A 15,313-nucleotide genomic window follows, 5' to 3' on the forward strand; every position below is an offset into this window, starting at 1 on the left:
GTCAAAAGCTTTGCTGAAATCCAAGTATATGATATCGAGCGCTCTTCCTCGATCCAATTCCTTGGTTACCCAGTCAAAAAGTCAATCAGATTTGTCTGACAGGATCTTCCCCTGGTGAATCCATGTTGCCTCTGGTCCATCAATTCTCCGGACTGTAGATAGTTCACTATTCTCTCTTTCAGCAGTGACTCCATTACTTTTCCCACCACCGAAGTGAGGCTGACCGGTCTGTAGTTGCCAGCCTCCTCCCTGTTCCCACTCTTGTGAAGCGGGAACCACCACCGCTCTTCTCCAATCACTCGGCACCACTCCCGTTTCTAGGGATCTATTGAACAGGTCACACAGCGGAGCCGCCAGAACATCTCTGAGCTCCCTCAATATCCTTGGATGAATCCCATCAGGCCCCATGGCTTTGTCCACTTTCAGGTTCTTTAGCTCTTCCCACACATTTTCTACTGTAAAAGGATTTTCATCTATTCCACTTCCCACCAGTTTTTGTTGTGTAGAGATGGTCCTTCTCCAGGGTCTTCTTTAGTGAACACAGAGCTGAAGTATTCGTTTAATATTTCTGCCATTTCTTCGTCTCCCTCTACACATTGATCATTACCACCTTTCAATTTCACTATACCACTTTGGATCTTTCTCTTTTCGCTGATGTATCTGAAAAATGTTTTGTCTCCATTTTTATCTCCTTGGCAATCCTCTCTTCCACTTGACTTTTTGCCAACTTGATTAATTTCTTTGTCTCCCTCAGTTGAATCAGATATTCTTCTTTGTGTTCCTCCCTTTGGGATCTTTTATATATCTTGAATGCTGTTCTTTTAGCTTTAATTTTGTCAGCCACCTCCTTTGAGAACCAGATAGGTTTCAATTTTCTTTTGCTTTTTCTTTACATTTCTAACATATAGAGCAGTTGCCTTGGTGATTGCTCCTTTTAGATTGGTCCACTGCTGATCCACATCTCTCTCGTTCTCCCATCCTTTAAGTTCTTCCTCCAGGTACTTCCCCATTTCCTCAAAGTCTGTGTTTTTGAACTGTAAAACTCGGGTCTTTGTGGTTCTTTTCCCTATTCTTTTAGTGATATTAAACCATACCGTTTGATGATCACTGCTGCTGAGGTGGGCACCCACCTGGACATCTGAGACATTATCTGCATTAGTGAGCACTAAGTCGAGTATAGCTCCTTCTCTGGTGGGTTCCAACACCATTTGGCATTTGCATGGCATCCACTATCGCTCTACTATTTTTAGTTTCTGCAGATGGGATTTTCCAGTCTACATCTGGCATATTAAAGTCACCCACGATCACCACTTCTCCCTTCTTACCTATCTTATGGATGTCTTCAACCAGGTCTCTGTCCAGCTCTTCCTTTTGGTTTGGAGGCCTGTAAACCACTCCAATATAATGGATGCTCCGTCATCTTTTTTAGGTCGAGCCATAGAGCTTCTTCCTTACCCCAACTTCCTTGTAGCTCAGATGCTTGGATGTTGTTTCTGACATAAAGAGCCACACCTCCCCCTTTTCTATCCTCTCTGTCCTTCCTTAACAAGTTATAGCCTGGTATTGTTGTATCCCAATCATGAGATTCTGTGAACCATGTCTCTGTGATAGCAACAATGTCCAATTGTGCCTCAGCCATTAGGGCCTGCAGATCTGGGATTTTATTTCCCAAACTATGAGCATTTGTGGTCATAGCCTTCCAGGTACTCTCTTTAAGGTTATTGCTTTTCCTGGACTCCTTATAAGATATTAGTTGAGATTTGTTATTCACTTCACTCTTTCTTTTTGTAGATGTGCCACTGTTGACAGAGTTATTCATCTCAATTAGATTTTTCTTTTGGTTATGGATCTTGAAATACTGCATGCATTGTGTTTGTTTTCTCTTTTCTGGTAACACTTCAATGTTTTTCTGAAGAACTTCTTCAGTTTTTAATATAGAGAAGGCTTTTTGTTCTTTTTGCATTTGGTACATTGTGTGTCTCCTCATCACAGGTCTAATTCTACCTGAGCCCACTGTATTCCTGGATTTTAAAGAACTTAATGACCTGTTTGAGTGGGGGAGGGTGTACCTGTTGGCTGACCATCAGTCAAGAATGGGTGACTGTGGGGCCTACCTGAGCCTAATGAATCTCCTTTTCTTGACTCCTGGTTTTTTTGTGATATTGGGGAATTATGTTCTGAGTAATGCAATGTGGGTGTATTACTTTTAATTGAAGCTAATTGATCTTTAATCTCAGACAGCTCCTTTTTCAAGGAAGAGAGTTGTGCACAAATTGGGCAAGCTCTAAGTGTCCAGATGCTTTCCCTCAGAATAAAGGCTCCACAGCAGTTACATTGGATAGTCCTCATCATGGGAATTTGTGAATTGTATTTTCCTGACTTTTACCAATGCACTAATTTATCTCGCCGCCAATGGTACGTTAGGCAGTCTTTATTAGAAAACAAGCCCCAGGGGTGGGTGGGAGTCGAACAGTTAAGCCTGGGACAAGCTGGGTTAAGCAGGGCACTTCTGGACGGCTCCTTGCTTTTGGTCAATTGTTTTAAAAAACAGTCTTTATGCCCCAATTTTTGTTTGACCAACTTATTTATGCCAGCTAATTCAAAACAGAGAGACTTAAACAGTTTACAAAGCTGGAGAGCGATTTGGTATGGGGGGGTGGGTTTTTTTTTTTTTTCTTTTTCAACTTATGCAGCAGGCAGCAAAATTAACTTAGAGTAATATCTTACTATCAAGAACTGAAACACACACTATAATTAAAATTAAAACACACAGGAATTAAGAACAGAAGCTTTCTACACAAATTCTAAGCAACAGCAGATATACTTAGCTCAATGCAATATACACTGCCTCCAGAGAACACACTCTAACGTGTGCCCAGGACCACAATGGCTCTCCTGCTCAGGTCTGAGACACAATGGCTCTCCTGCTCAAGGTCTGAGACACACCCCGACCTTCCCACACTCCACATCCCCGCCCTTCCCCTCTAACAATGTTACCACCGCTACCATCCCCATTCTTAAATATACCCCACACAATCTCAGTAAACCCTCCCCCATCACCCCACCCAATCATACAAGATCTCTGATCCCCATCATGACATCCCCCTTTACACAATTTATGGGCCTCACACACTGTTTTCCTTAATATTGTTCAATGCACAATCCCTTGGGAAAAAGACACACATTCTAAATGATATCCTATCAGACTCCAAACCAGCCTTTGAGTACTGGATCATGAGCTGGTAGGCAACAATGATTGCAACAAGCATGGTGCTTTGGAACAGCTTCCTTCCAAGGGCGTCCATCGCTCTGTGGTCCTTCCCCAGGGATGCAGAGGAATGGGGTCCGAGCGCGCTAGGCCCTCTTGAGAGCGGATTCGACCACCAAGTGGGGAGGGCAGCTAATGCTTATCAAATCCAGCAGCCTTCTAGACAAGACAGACCCCCATCCGCCTTCTTGTTAACAAGAGGCACTGTGAGGGCAGTGTTCCATATCCTCATAAGAAATTGCCATACTGGGTCAGACTAAGGGTCCATCAAGCCCAGCATCCTGCTTCCAACAGTGGCCAATCCAGGCTATAAGTACCTGGCAAGTACCCAAACACTACTTATGATGTCAACCTTTTTTGAACCCAGCTACACTAACTGCACTAACCACATCCTCTGGCAACAAATTCCAGAGCTTTATTGTGCAATTGAGTGAAAAAATAATTTTCTCTGATTAGTTTTAAATGTGCTACTTGCTAACTTCATGGAGTGCCCCCTAGTCCTTCTGTTATCTTAAAGAGTAAATAACTGATTCACATTTACTCATTCTAGACCTCTCATGATTTTAAAAGACCTCTATCATATTCCCCCCCCCCCCCCCTTCAGCTGTCTATTCTCCAAGTTGAACAGCCCTTATCATTTTGGTTGCCCTTCTCTGTACCTTCTCCATTGCAATTACATCTTTTTTGAGATGTGGCAACCAGAACTGTACACAGTATTCAAGGTGTGGTCTCACCATGGAGCGATACAGAGGCATTATGACATTTTCCGTTTTATTAACCATTCCCTTCCTAATAATTCCTAGCATTCTGTTTGCTTTTTTGACTGCTGCAGCACACTGAGCCGAGGATTTCAAAGTATTATCTTTAAGGATTTCATTTACTGGGACTACCACGATCTCTTAAGGAGGCTCCACGAACTGGAAGATCTCAAGTATTTTGTGCCTAGCATCCTCCTCTGTCAAAAGTTGAAATGGGATGGCTTCCGCCACCACCCTCATAAACCCCCGTGAAGGTCAAGTCCTCAGGTGGGGGCTTCCCTTCGTTCATCTGGAGGAGAAGGGTCTGACAGGAGACCAGAGTCCTCAGTGGAGTACTCCATCTGATCATCCCTCCAGGGGGTCATAGGGACCTCATCCTCACTGTATGCTACAGGTCTCGGCATCTCTGCTGGCCTCAGTGGAGTTTCCGCCTCCTTGGAACCAGCAATGACCACTTGTCGGTAGGGGGGAGGCCAGCTTTTTCAGTAATGCACCGATGAGCATGTTGATCTTCTCCAGAAGTGGTACAAGGATGGCCCACACCGGGTCTGGGGCCATTGGTACCATAGGACCAAGGCCCTATAACATCCGCTCCACCACCACTGGACTTGGTGCTCCAGCTCCTCCTCAAACGTTGCCAATGCTAACAACCGACTGGAAGGAAGTGGCCAGATCTTCTTCAGATCCACGAGGGGGATCAGCAACTAGCACCAGGACCGGTGGAGACTGTCACGACTCCCGGCACAGATAAAAGACTGGCTCTCCTCACCGCGGAGGCATCGTGACAAAAGCCAGTGCTTCCTCAATGCTCAGCCTGTCTTTCCCCTAGTGCTGAGGTTGAAGACGATGAAAATGTCGTCCTCAGCCCGAGTCGACAACTGTTAGTTCTCCAGTGGCCCCTATCCACCAGTGGCATCGAAAGAACAGACTGTCCCGCCGATGTCGATGGCGTGGTGTCCATCGGTGCAGTTCCAAGGTCTCTCGATGCCTATATGGCTCACACTTCTTCGACCCAAAGAGCTTATCCATCTTGTCGCATTGAAGCAGACATCCCCCCTTTGGGGTTATCTGGGCGTACACACCTCACGAGGATCAGTGAGATATGGTCCTCGGGTACCAGGGCATCACCGAACACAGGATGTGGCCATGATGGGATGAAACAAAAGGGCCGCAAAGTCGAAAGCAATTACAGCGGGTGTCATGGCCAGAGGGCATGAGGCACCGCTACCATGGGAAGGAATAGACTGTGAAAGGAAACTTATCTGAAACATCAAAAACCCTGACTACAGACACCATAGGAAGGTACTGAGAGGGGACTAATGCGACAGGATCAAAGGAAAATGCGAAGAGCAAAAAAGTTTTACAAGGCTAAAAGCAGCCAAACTGAGCTCAATCACACTGCAAGACTTTACAAACTCCACAGAAGAGACTGCAGAGGGAACCCACGTGGACGTGTGTATAGGGCATGCTCCATGTGCCTAGAAACGGAGATAAGTTTTCCGCATCAGGGCTCCATCCGATGACGTTACCCATGTGTGAGGACTATCATCCTTGCTTGTCCTTGGAGAACGTGCACTATGAGTAAATTACGAGAAAACAACTGGGCAAATCTGAGAAACTGTGGCAACCGTTTGCTGATTGGAAGTCTGAGGTTTAAGACTGCAGGTGGGGGCTTTTGTGGGTGGTTGAATTGGAATGGATTGGTCTGAGAAGATGGGGGGAGGTAGGCAAGATTAGGGAGGTGGTGGAGGATGAGGGAAGGGATATATAAAAAACTAGGATCAATGTTGGGGAGTAATATTGTCATGGAGAGACCATCTAAGTGGGGTGGTTTAATGAGAGAAGGGTTTATTATAGGATGAAGCTCTATTAGTGGGGGCATGAGAATGGGGGGGGGAGGGGGTATTTTTCTGCAGATATTTGGGGATATATATAAGCATTAGTAAACTCTTTTGGCTTTGTGTATTATGTGGCTGTATATTTCTCATGCCGTTGAACTTGGCATTGGAGAGACCTCTCCTAGGGTTATCATGTCCAGTTTCTGGAGTCCAAACCCACAACAGGGTACAGGAGGCAATCCAGAGAAAGGTTCCCATAATGGTGTGGAGAATAGTGTGGGCTCTGCACCAAAAACCCTACGAGATGAGGCTTGGGGATCTAAATGTGTCTCCTCTACATTGGAGAAACGATCAAGACGTAAACCTTTAGGATCATCGTATGAGGACGTAGACTCCCAAAATGTCAGTAAATATTGTTTTTCACAGGAAGGATGGAGGATGCGTGGCTCATCCTCCTCGAGTGAATGGCAGAAGCTAAAACAGTGGCAAACTTCAAGACGACAGGGGAGAAGCACCAAGGATCCTTAGCTGCAAAGAAGTGACTGGGCAGCCAGGTCTGTGCGCACATCTCGTGTGGGTCGCTGGTGGCGGGGGACACAGCTGGAACTGCCCGGGGGATCTAAGCAAATGGACGTTCGCCAATAGTCACGCTGGTATTGGCAGCTTTTTTAGTTTTGGTTTTATTTAACTTCATATTTATTGAATTTAAAATTCTTTTTAACAAAGCATCGAACTTTGTACAGAAAAAACACATTTGGAACTATGTAAATTAAGAGATTATTTACAATCTCTTTAGACCACAATGATGAGGGGAGAGACAGAATAAGGAGAAACAGAAGATAACCAAACAGAGAAACTGCCACTGCATGAACAAAAAAGAATACATCCTGCTATTATTATAATACACAGGCTGTCTAGTTAGATGTTGCATCTAAGGGATTACGAGCATTTCTTGGAATCAATAAATGCTCCAAGCTGCTCAGGAACAAAAACTTCGCTTTTGCATCTATTGGCCCAGATGTGGTAATAACGGTTGGGCAGGATCTAGGGACTGTTATCGAGCTCAGCTATTTTTAAACGTCTACATTAGATTTTATAGGCAGTATCTATATCAAATGTCAGTTTGGTTTTTATTTTGTTACTCTTGTAAATGCCTAATCTTGCATATTTTTAGTTTACTGTAATCTGCTGGGAGCAGTTTCAGTGATCCAGAAGATTAAAAATTAAATAAATAAATAAATCTCGCATGCTCAGGAACTCAGGAAGGTGAAAATAACGGGGGAATGACAAAAACAGCCTTTTGTAAGGCAGAGCCGTCCTACAGGCAACTGGGACATATCCTTAGCAGTATGAACAGGAATAACTGGGGAAATCTGGATGGAACGGTTGGTCTTTTTTGCTGGGTTACTATTCTGAACCTATCCAGGAGGCCACAGGAAACCTCTCCAGTCATCTCTGAACTGCAGCTTGATACTCGCTGCAATCGCATGCACATTAATAAGAGACTCCCAGTAAAAGGAGAAAACAATGGCACTTTTTTTTCTTGGCCTGAGACGTAGTAAGACAGCGATGGGGTCTGGTAAGGCCGCGGGCAGAGTGGAGTCACTAGTGCAGCCCTGGACTGCTCTCTCTATGGATAGAAGGGGCTCACAGTGACAGCCAGAGGAGGAGGACCGCGGGGCCACGGGAGAGCTCTGTGCAAAACCAGTGAGAATCTGTATGGGGAGGGCAGAGGAAGTGGGAGGCGCTGGGACAGGTCTGGGTTGCCCTGTGCACAAGCACAGAGGACTTTCAGAGAAAGCAGGAGCAAGTAGAAAAGTCTCTCTCTTTCATTGAAACAGCAGGCTTCTTTTTATTCTCATCGGCTCACGGTAGTGCTACTAAAGTGAGCCCAGGAAATCCTGAGCTGGTTTAAGTAAACCCTCCCAGCTGGAGGGGAATCAGCAAGTCAGGCCTTGAAATGGTGAGAGTCAAGTCATTTCTCTAGTGCAGAAACATCTTGAGCAGCTCACAGATTATATTTAAAAGTACAGCGATTTCTAGGTTTGACTCAATCTTAGTGTTACGGATTATAATCATATTAAAAAAAAATACAGAAGATATACAGAACCATGGTTAAAAAATGAAAATCCTTTCCTCAAAAACGTATTTAGCGGCGTTTTTCTGAGTCCACGTCAGCTTTATGATCGCCTGCCTCAGCTCTTACTCTTAGGACTGCATGCAGTTAAAGCCCAGTCGTTCCCGGAGCCCTTCCAACCCAAAATTTTAGAACCTTTCTTTTAATGCAAAAGAGAATACGGCCAAGAAACCTGATAGTTTAGCCAGGGCCATTCATTTATAGGGTGTATTTTAAATCCTGTGCAATTTTATGGTGCACCAGCTGTTATTGGTCTTATTGTTCAATTTAGTAGGTTGAAAAATTAAACTGTACACAGGATCACAGTTGAAAACCCATCAAGACTACATGACCCCAAATCTCTCTCCGTCACTAGCTCAGAGCGTCGGTGAATTTCAGCCTTACCTGAAGGTCTTTTACCTCCATAGCACACAAAATGCTCTGAAAATGACAGGATGGAGTTATTTAACTGCCAGAAAAGTTTCATTCTTACTAGCTTGTTTACGTTTTCATGGTTGGAAGTCAACCTCAAACTGAAAGGTGGCAGTATTTCAAGTCTGTAAAGCCAAGAGACTGGTGCAAAACAGATCAGGGAGCAAGTGGTTTAAAATATTAAAATTGAGGAAGCATCCTAAAAAGGTGAGCCTGTAAAAGAATGGGAAACGCTGAGGCACGAATCTCACTACTTCCTTTTGTGTACAGACGAGATCTGCAAGATCAGCTAGCGTGCGGGTCGTCTATTAATGTACGGTATCAATACCTTTCATCTGATAATCAAACGTAAGCTCCTCTCCGGCCCTAATAAACTCGAGGAAAACAGGGTAATACGAGGGAGTCGTATGTCCAGATTGTCGATGAAAACGTTGAAGACTTGCAGATTTGGATCACACTGAAAAGAGAAGATACAGGTTTAACTTTTCCCAACACGTTTCAGGCAAATATATAAACACATTCTCAGTGAAAGAAAAATCAAATAGTGTGTCTCAATTAAGCTTTCCTAATATGTTTAAAAATGTAAAAACTATAGCAGCAATGAGCATAAAATAGTAAAATGAGACGGGGGATATGACCAGAAGACGAGCTCAAGACGCAGGGCCATGCTAAGTTATGGTATCTTTAGGGTACTAGTATCTCTCACAAAACGCTGAAAAAGAAAGCTCAGCTTGTCCGAGTTTTGGTTGAGGCGCCTGCGTCAAAGGTCATAAAACTCCTAGAGAGCGACATTGTATTTTGCAAGTCAGACTTCCAACGGCATGCGCTCTCCAGATGACTTAGCATGGAGGCTCTACAACCGTTAGATATAAGCCTAAAGTTAATAGAGGCACGGCTCTCCATGCCATCTATATAGCCTGGTAAATACCTGGCTTTTCTTTTCTCAAATACTACAAAGGACTTGCAAGGCAATCAGATTTCTTCTACTTACTGTATGAGGGCTACGAGCCCAGAATTCTAAACTACTTGTATTGAACATTAACATGCTGGCCTTAGAAAATATTTAAAAAAACATATTACTTTACATAAACTCATTTTGTGAAGCTTTTTCTGAACAGATAAGCTTCAAGCACCGTAAATAAAGAAAGCAAGCGAGTTTGCTTACTATAAATGGGGTTCTCCATGAATTAGCCATGAACGCAGGCGACATCACCCGACCACACACACTGAGCTTAGTAAAGCTTCGTGCTACTGAGCATGTGCAGGAGCTCCCGCATGAGCAATGTCTTGTGAACCTCTCAGTCCATGTGTAGAGCTTATCTTTAGCTAAACAGTTGACTCTCCGGGGAGGAGGACGGATATTAAATATGGCTATTTCATCCTACTGTCTACGGAGAAACCCATTCACGGTAAGTAAACTCACTTTATTTATGTTTATATATCGATTAACCTGCTAGCGATTTAGAAAGGCACATTCGTAGATTGGTTGTTTAAAGAAAACATCATAAATCAAAAACAGTGCAAATAAAACAAGGCATAAACATAATAACAACTGTCCACTGGCTCTTTGTTATTACTGAGAGAATTGAGACCTACTAAGCACTATATCTGTTAAATATACGTACTGAAAGGCTGTTCAAATAGGAATGCCTTCACCATTTTTCTAAAGGTTGTTAATTCTGCTTCGCTCTTATTTGTAGGGAAGAGCGTTCCAGAGGGTTGGTCCCTGAGTGTAAGCAAGCATTCTCTTGACTAGTCTAGATGAACTAGCTTAAATGAAGGGTTATCTAAAAGCATTTGAGAAGCTGAACGCAAGGTTTCCTTGACAAGCAGAGCTGAAGTAGCCATGACATGTAGAGAGTCCCAAGCTGAGGGCAGCTCTCCAGAACACTAACGAACCTGACTCCCTTGTGGAAAGTGGACTACTGGGAGAATAGGTTATTAAAACTGCTTGTCCAGATTTACTGTCACTCCTTGAAAGATTGTCCAGACAACAGTGGGATGAAAAGGTGTGTACAGACGCCTAAGTCTCTGCTTTGCAGACATCGTCAATAGAGGTAGTTTTGAAACGAGCCACAGAGGCTGCCGTGGCCCACAATAGAAGGGCGTTGACCAGCTCTGTAATCTGGAGGTACCAGCCAAGGGTAGAACAAATGTGCAATGCAGTCTGCCAACCAATTAGACAAGAGTACATTTTGCTACTGCTTTTCCCATCCATTTGGGGTCATAGGAAACAAAAGCTGGAGACGGTCTCATGACAGATGCCCTGCCCCTGGTTGCTTGTTGGCGTTTCTGGCGCGTTCCTGCCTCTGCTGTACCCGATACCAGCCTACCTTACATGTACAAGTTTGTGTGGTTGTTGTTCCGGGTACCAGTGGGGTCCTGGTTGTTCCTGCCTGATCCGGGCAATTAAGCCCATCATGCCTCTCTACTCCCTGCGAACTTGCAGCTGCTTGACTGATCTCTCACTGACGCCACGTACTTACTAGCTTTGGCCTTCAGTCCCTCCCGATGCAGCCCTTGTGGGTGAAACACGGTCCATGTCGGGGGGGGTCAAGATCTACAGCGTCTGAATACAGTTTTTGGAAACATTCCACATTTATTATATCTCGATTTATACCTCTTTCTACAAGGTTCCTACAATTTTCTAGCGCTATACTATTTATATATGGTGCTTTAACGGTGGTTATACCGCTCATCTCCTCCACTATATTTTTTGCTGAATTATATATAAAAAAAACAATACTAAAGCAACAGCACTGCTGGGCTTAGAAGGTAAGGAGGCAGCACTGTGGGTGAATCTGGAAAGATGGCATGGAACGAGGGTGTAATATGCAGACCTCCATCACAGAAAGAGGAGATAGAGATTTAATAGAGGACATTCACAGGATTGCTGTGAAAGGGGGGGATTCTGCTTCTAGAGGATTTTAGTCTTCCAGATGTTGATTGGGACATCCCAGCTGCAGTGTCTTCTAGAAGCAGGGAGATCCTGCATTCTCTGCAAGGAGAACTGTTCTGTCAACTGGTAACGGGAGCCCACACGGGAGGGGGAGATACTGGACCTGGTGCTTACCTACGGAGACAGTATCTCTGGATGTAGTGGATGATCATCTGGGAGCCAGCGACCACCAGATGGTGTGGTTCAATATTAGTACTACACAAAAGATAAGTGCAGCAACTCCACTGTATACAAAATGCGTCTTTACATGGATGCAGGGAGGGAGGGAAGGGAGGGGAGGGGGTATCCTTGGGAGGGGGGGCATGTGGCGCAGACTGTATACTCTTTATGTTCTGATGTGAGCCTTGTCATGCTGCCTGTTTTGTACGCTTTTGATCATTTAATAAAATTATAAGTAAAAAAAAAAAATGCGTCTTTAAAGGGTCCTACTGCGACACGGAACCCATCTTTCGCTTGAAGGCTGCGTCGGGAGGGACAGCAATCAATATCTAGTTGTGAAGATTCACAGGGGAGTTGTCGCTTTATGAAAACATTTAAACCTCATTGTTTGAAGCTCTATATATGGACCAATAAATTCTTTCTGCACTTATCTTTTGTGTATTATTAATGCTGAGTGCAGCTACAGCTCTCCTTTGTGGTTCACTATTAGGACACAAGTGATCAAGGTTCATTCTAAGGCGAGAGTCCTAGACTTCAGGAAAACAACTCTCTCAAAACTGGGGAGCACGTCAAAATCTAGAGGGATGTAGAAGGGCCGTGGGCAAAACTAAAGAGAGATATCAAAGGGCAACTCATTTGGGCAGAAAAGTAAATAAAGGGTAGAGGTTTTCTAAGTAGCAGCTGAAAATAAGGGAGAAGAGGATAGGGTTCAAAACTACAAGAATCGCAGAACGAGGAAGGCAGGCGACAATATCTGGAAACACAAGAGAAGTTGGGAAAGTAGTCAGGAATGCAAAAATTCAAATAGAAGGAAAACAGCAAACACGGTAAAACGGGGAGCAATTTTTTTTTTAAGATATGTTAGTGATAGAAGGAAGTGCAAAAGCGGGGAGGAATATGTAGAGGCTAATGAGGAAAGAAAGTGAAAATTGCTTAACAAATATGTGTTGATGTTCACTGTGGAGGGCCTGGAGCAGGACCATATAAAACAAACACAAATAGGATTGGAAGTGAGGTAAACCTCATTCGATTTTCAGAACAATGCATTCATGTGGAGCTAAAGTAGACAAAATTACCATTAGCAATGGTAACATGGAATAGACTTAGTTTTTGGGTAATTGCCAAGGTTCTTATGGCCTGGATTGGCCACTGTTGGAACAGGATGCTGGAGCTTGATGGACCCTTGGTCTGACCCAGTATGGCATGTTCTTATGTTCTTATAATGATGGGGCCAGATGGGATAAGCCTGAGGGTACTAAGGGAACTTAGAGATATCTTGGCAGCTCTGCTGGTGGACCCTTTTCAATGTCTCTTTAGAGTCTGGAGGCAGTTCCGGAGGACTGGAGACAGGCAGATGTGGTTCCTTTCATAAAAGTGGAAGGAAGCGGCTGGGAACTACAGGCCAGTCAGTCTGACCTCTGTGGTGAGCAAACTAATGGAAATCGCTTGCCTAAAACAGAGGACAGTGCAGTTTCTGGAATCCAATGGATCACTGAGATCCAAGGAAGCATGGTTTTACCAGATAACAGACGAATGTGCCTAATTTATTTATTTATTTATTTATTTTAATTTTTATATACCGAAGTTCTTGTAGGGACTACAAATCACTCCGGTTTACATAAAACAATGAACTGCCCAACAGAGAGCGGAGCTTTACATAGAACTGTAGAACATATGGAACAATATAACTAGATGACAATTTAACATAGTGATAAATAAATATTATAGTTAACTGGTAATACTAGATGACAAATTTAACTAATTTCTTTGATTGGATGGCCAAAGAACTGGATCAAGGGAGAGCGCTAGATGTGATGCACTTGGATTTCAGCAAGGCCTTGACACAGTTACACACAGACGACTTATAAACTGATCGCCCTTGGTATGGATCTTAGAAGAGTGACTGACTGGGTCAGAAGCTGGCTGAGTGGGAGGCAGCCAAGGGTAGTGGTAAATGGAGTTCTCTCGGAGGAGGGGGTTTTGCGTGCCTCAGGAATCGGTCCTTGGGACCGTTTCTTTTCTACATTTTGAGAAAGGTTTATCTTTTTGCTGACGATACCAAAATCTGCAATAGGGTGGACAGCCAGGAAGGTGTGGAAAACGAGGGATCTAGTGAAGATCAAGAAATGGTCTAAGTTCTGGCAGCTAAGATTTAATGCTAAAAAATGCACAGTAATGCATTTAGGTTGCAAAACCCCAAGTGAAAGCTACAGAATGGAGGTGAAATTCTCCTAAACACAAAGGAAGAATGGGATCTGGGGGGGGTGATTGGGCCAAACAGCAGATAAAGCAACAGTAAAAGCCAGAAAGATGCTTGGTAGGGTAGGGAGAAGATGGTCAGCAGAAAAAGGGAGGTGTGATTGCCCCTGTATAGGTCCCTGGTGAGCCCTCACTTGGAATAGTGTGTACAATACTGGAGCCCGCACCTTCAAAAGGATTTAAACAGGATGAGTCAGTCCACAGGGTGTCTACTAAAATGGTCGGTGGTCTTCATTCTAAAAGCATATGGGGACAGACTTAAAGAGGTTAGGACTGTTCAGCTTGGAGAAGAGACGGCTGAGGGGGAAAATGATAGAGGGTCTTTAAGATCATGAGAGGTCTAGAACGGGTAGATGTGAATCAATTATTTACTCTTTCAGACACTTATTTATTTTAAAACTCTTCTATACCATTGTTAAGTTAATTCACCATCACAACGGTTTACAGAAAGGCACAATAAGAAAACAAAAAAAAACTATAATTGGTATAGATTACAAATTATTCATGTGCCAGAGTACGGTAACATATTTTAATAAGAAAAGACTGTGTTAATTAAGGCTTATATGTCGGTTGAAAAACTGTCAAATGTTCAAATCTAGCGTTTAATATGCAATTGGAGAAATTAGAGGAAAAAACTGATTACTTGGTGCGTCATTATCTTTCAACTGTTTTCCCTCCTTCTCTTTATAAAAAAGCTTGTTTAAAAAGCCAGTTTTAAATATTTTCAAATTTTCTCTGCAGCCTTATTCGAGTGGCATGGAGTTCCATAGAACAGGTCCAGCCAGCGACAGTGCTCTCTCCCTTACCTGAGTGAGGCGTGCTGATTAACAGAAGGAATAGTTAGTAGAGCTTTATTGGCAGATCTCAGGTTTCTGTGTGGAACATGTACACGCAGTGCTGTGTTAAGCCAGTTGGCCTTTTCATCATGGATTAGTTTATGAATTTTGCACAATGCTTTGTATTGTATTCTTTTGTTTAATTGGAAGCCAGTATAGTTCAGCAAGTGTACCTGTGATGTGGTCTCTTCTTTTGCCTGTCAAAATTCTAGCAGCGGAATTTTGCAATATTTGGAGTGGTCTAATGGTAACTTGAGGTCTGTGCTTGCGAATATCATTGCCTGTAGGACTGTGCGAAAATTATTCAGTGTTAGCAGGGGTTTCAGTCTAAGGACCATTAGTTTTGGCATAACCTTCTTTTAAATTTCTGTGAAATGTGTTTCTTGTTAAGCTCAGGGTCAATTATTACCCCTAGATTCCGTACTTTATTGCTAACTCTACGGTTTATTTTTTATTGCGATTGTAGGTTGTGTAGGGTGTATATTTTATTGTTCTAGGTGTAAGAATTCAGTTTTATCAATGTTTATTACCAGTTTCCATTTGGTTTAGGAGTTGTTTGATTATTTCAAGATACATATTAGCCAGTTTCATTGTTTCTTCAATTGTGTTTATGATGGGTAACAGTAGTTGTATGTCATCCGCATATATGTAGTGTATTATTCCAAGTCCAGCGAGTAGGTGACGTACT

General features: G+C 43.3%; 1 protein-coding gene across 1 annotated transcript in view; it reads right to left on the reverse strand.

Moving 5' to 3' along the window:
- Positions 1-15,313, reverse strand: part of SUV39H2 (suppressor of variegation 3-9 homolog 2) — a 63,069-nt gene that overhangs the window by 9,519 nt on the left and 38,237 nt on the right. The window contains 2 exon segments of the mRNA XM_029616486.1: positions 8,741-8,785; positions 8,788-8,869. Of these exon segments, the coding sequence (XP_029472346.1) occupies positions 8,741-8,785; positions 8,788-8,869 (127 nt within the window).

Source organism: Rhinatrema bivittatum, chromosome 9 (assembly GCF_901001135.1).
Source record: "Rhinatrema bivittatum chromosome 9, aRhiBiv1.1, whole genome shotgun sequence".
Classification (NCBI taxonomy): Eukaryota; Metazoa; Chordata; class Amphibia; order Gymnophiona; family Rhinatrematidae; genus Rhinatrema; species Rhinatrema bivittatum.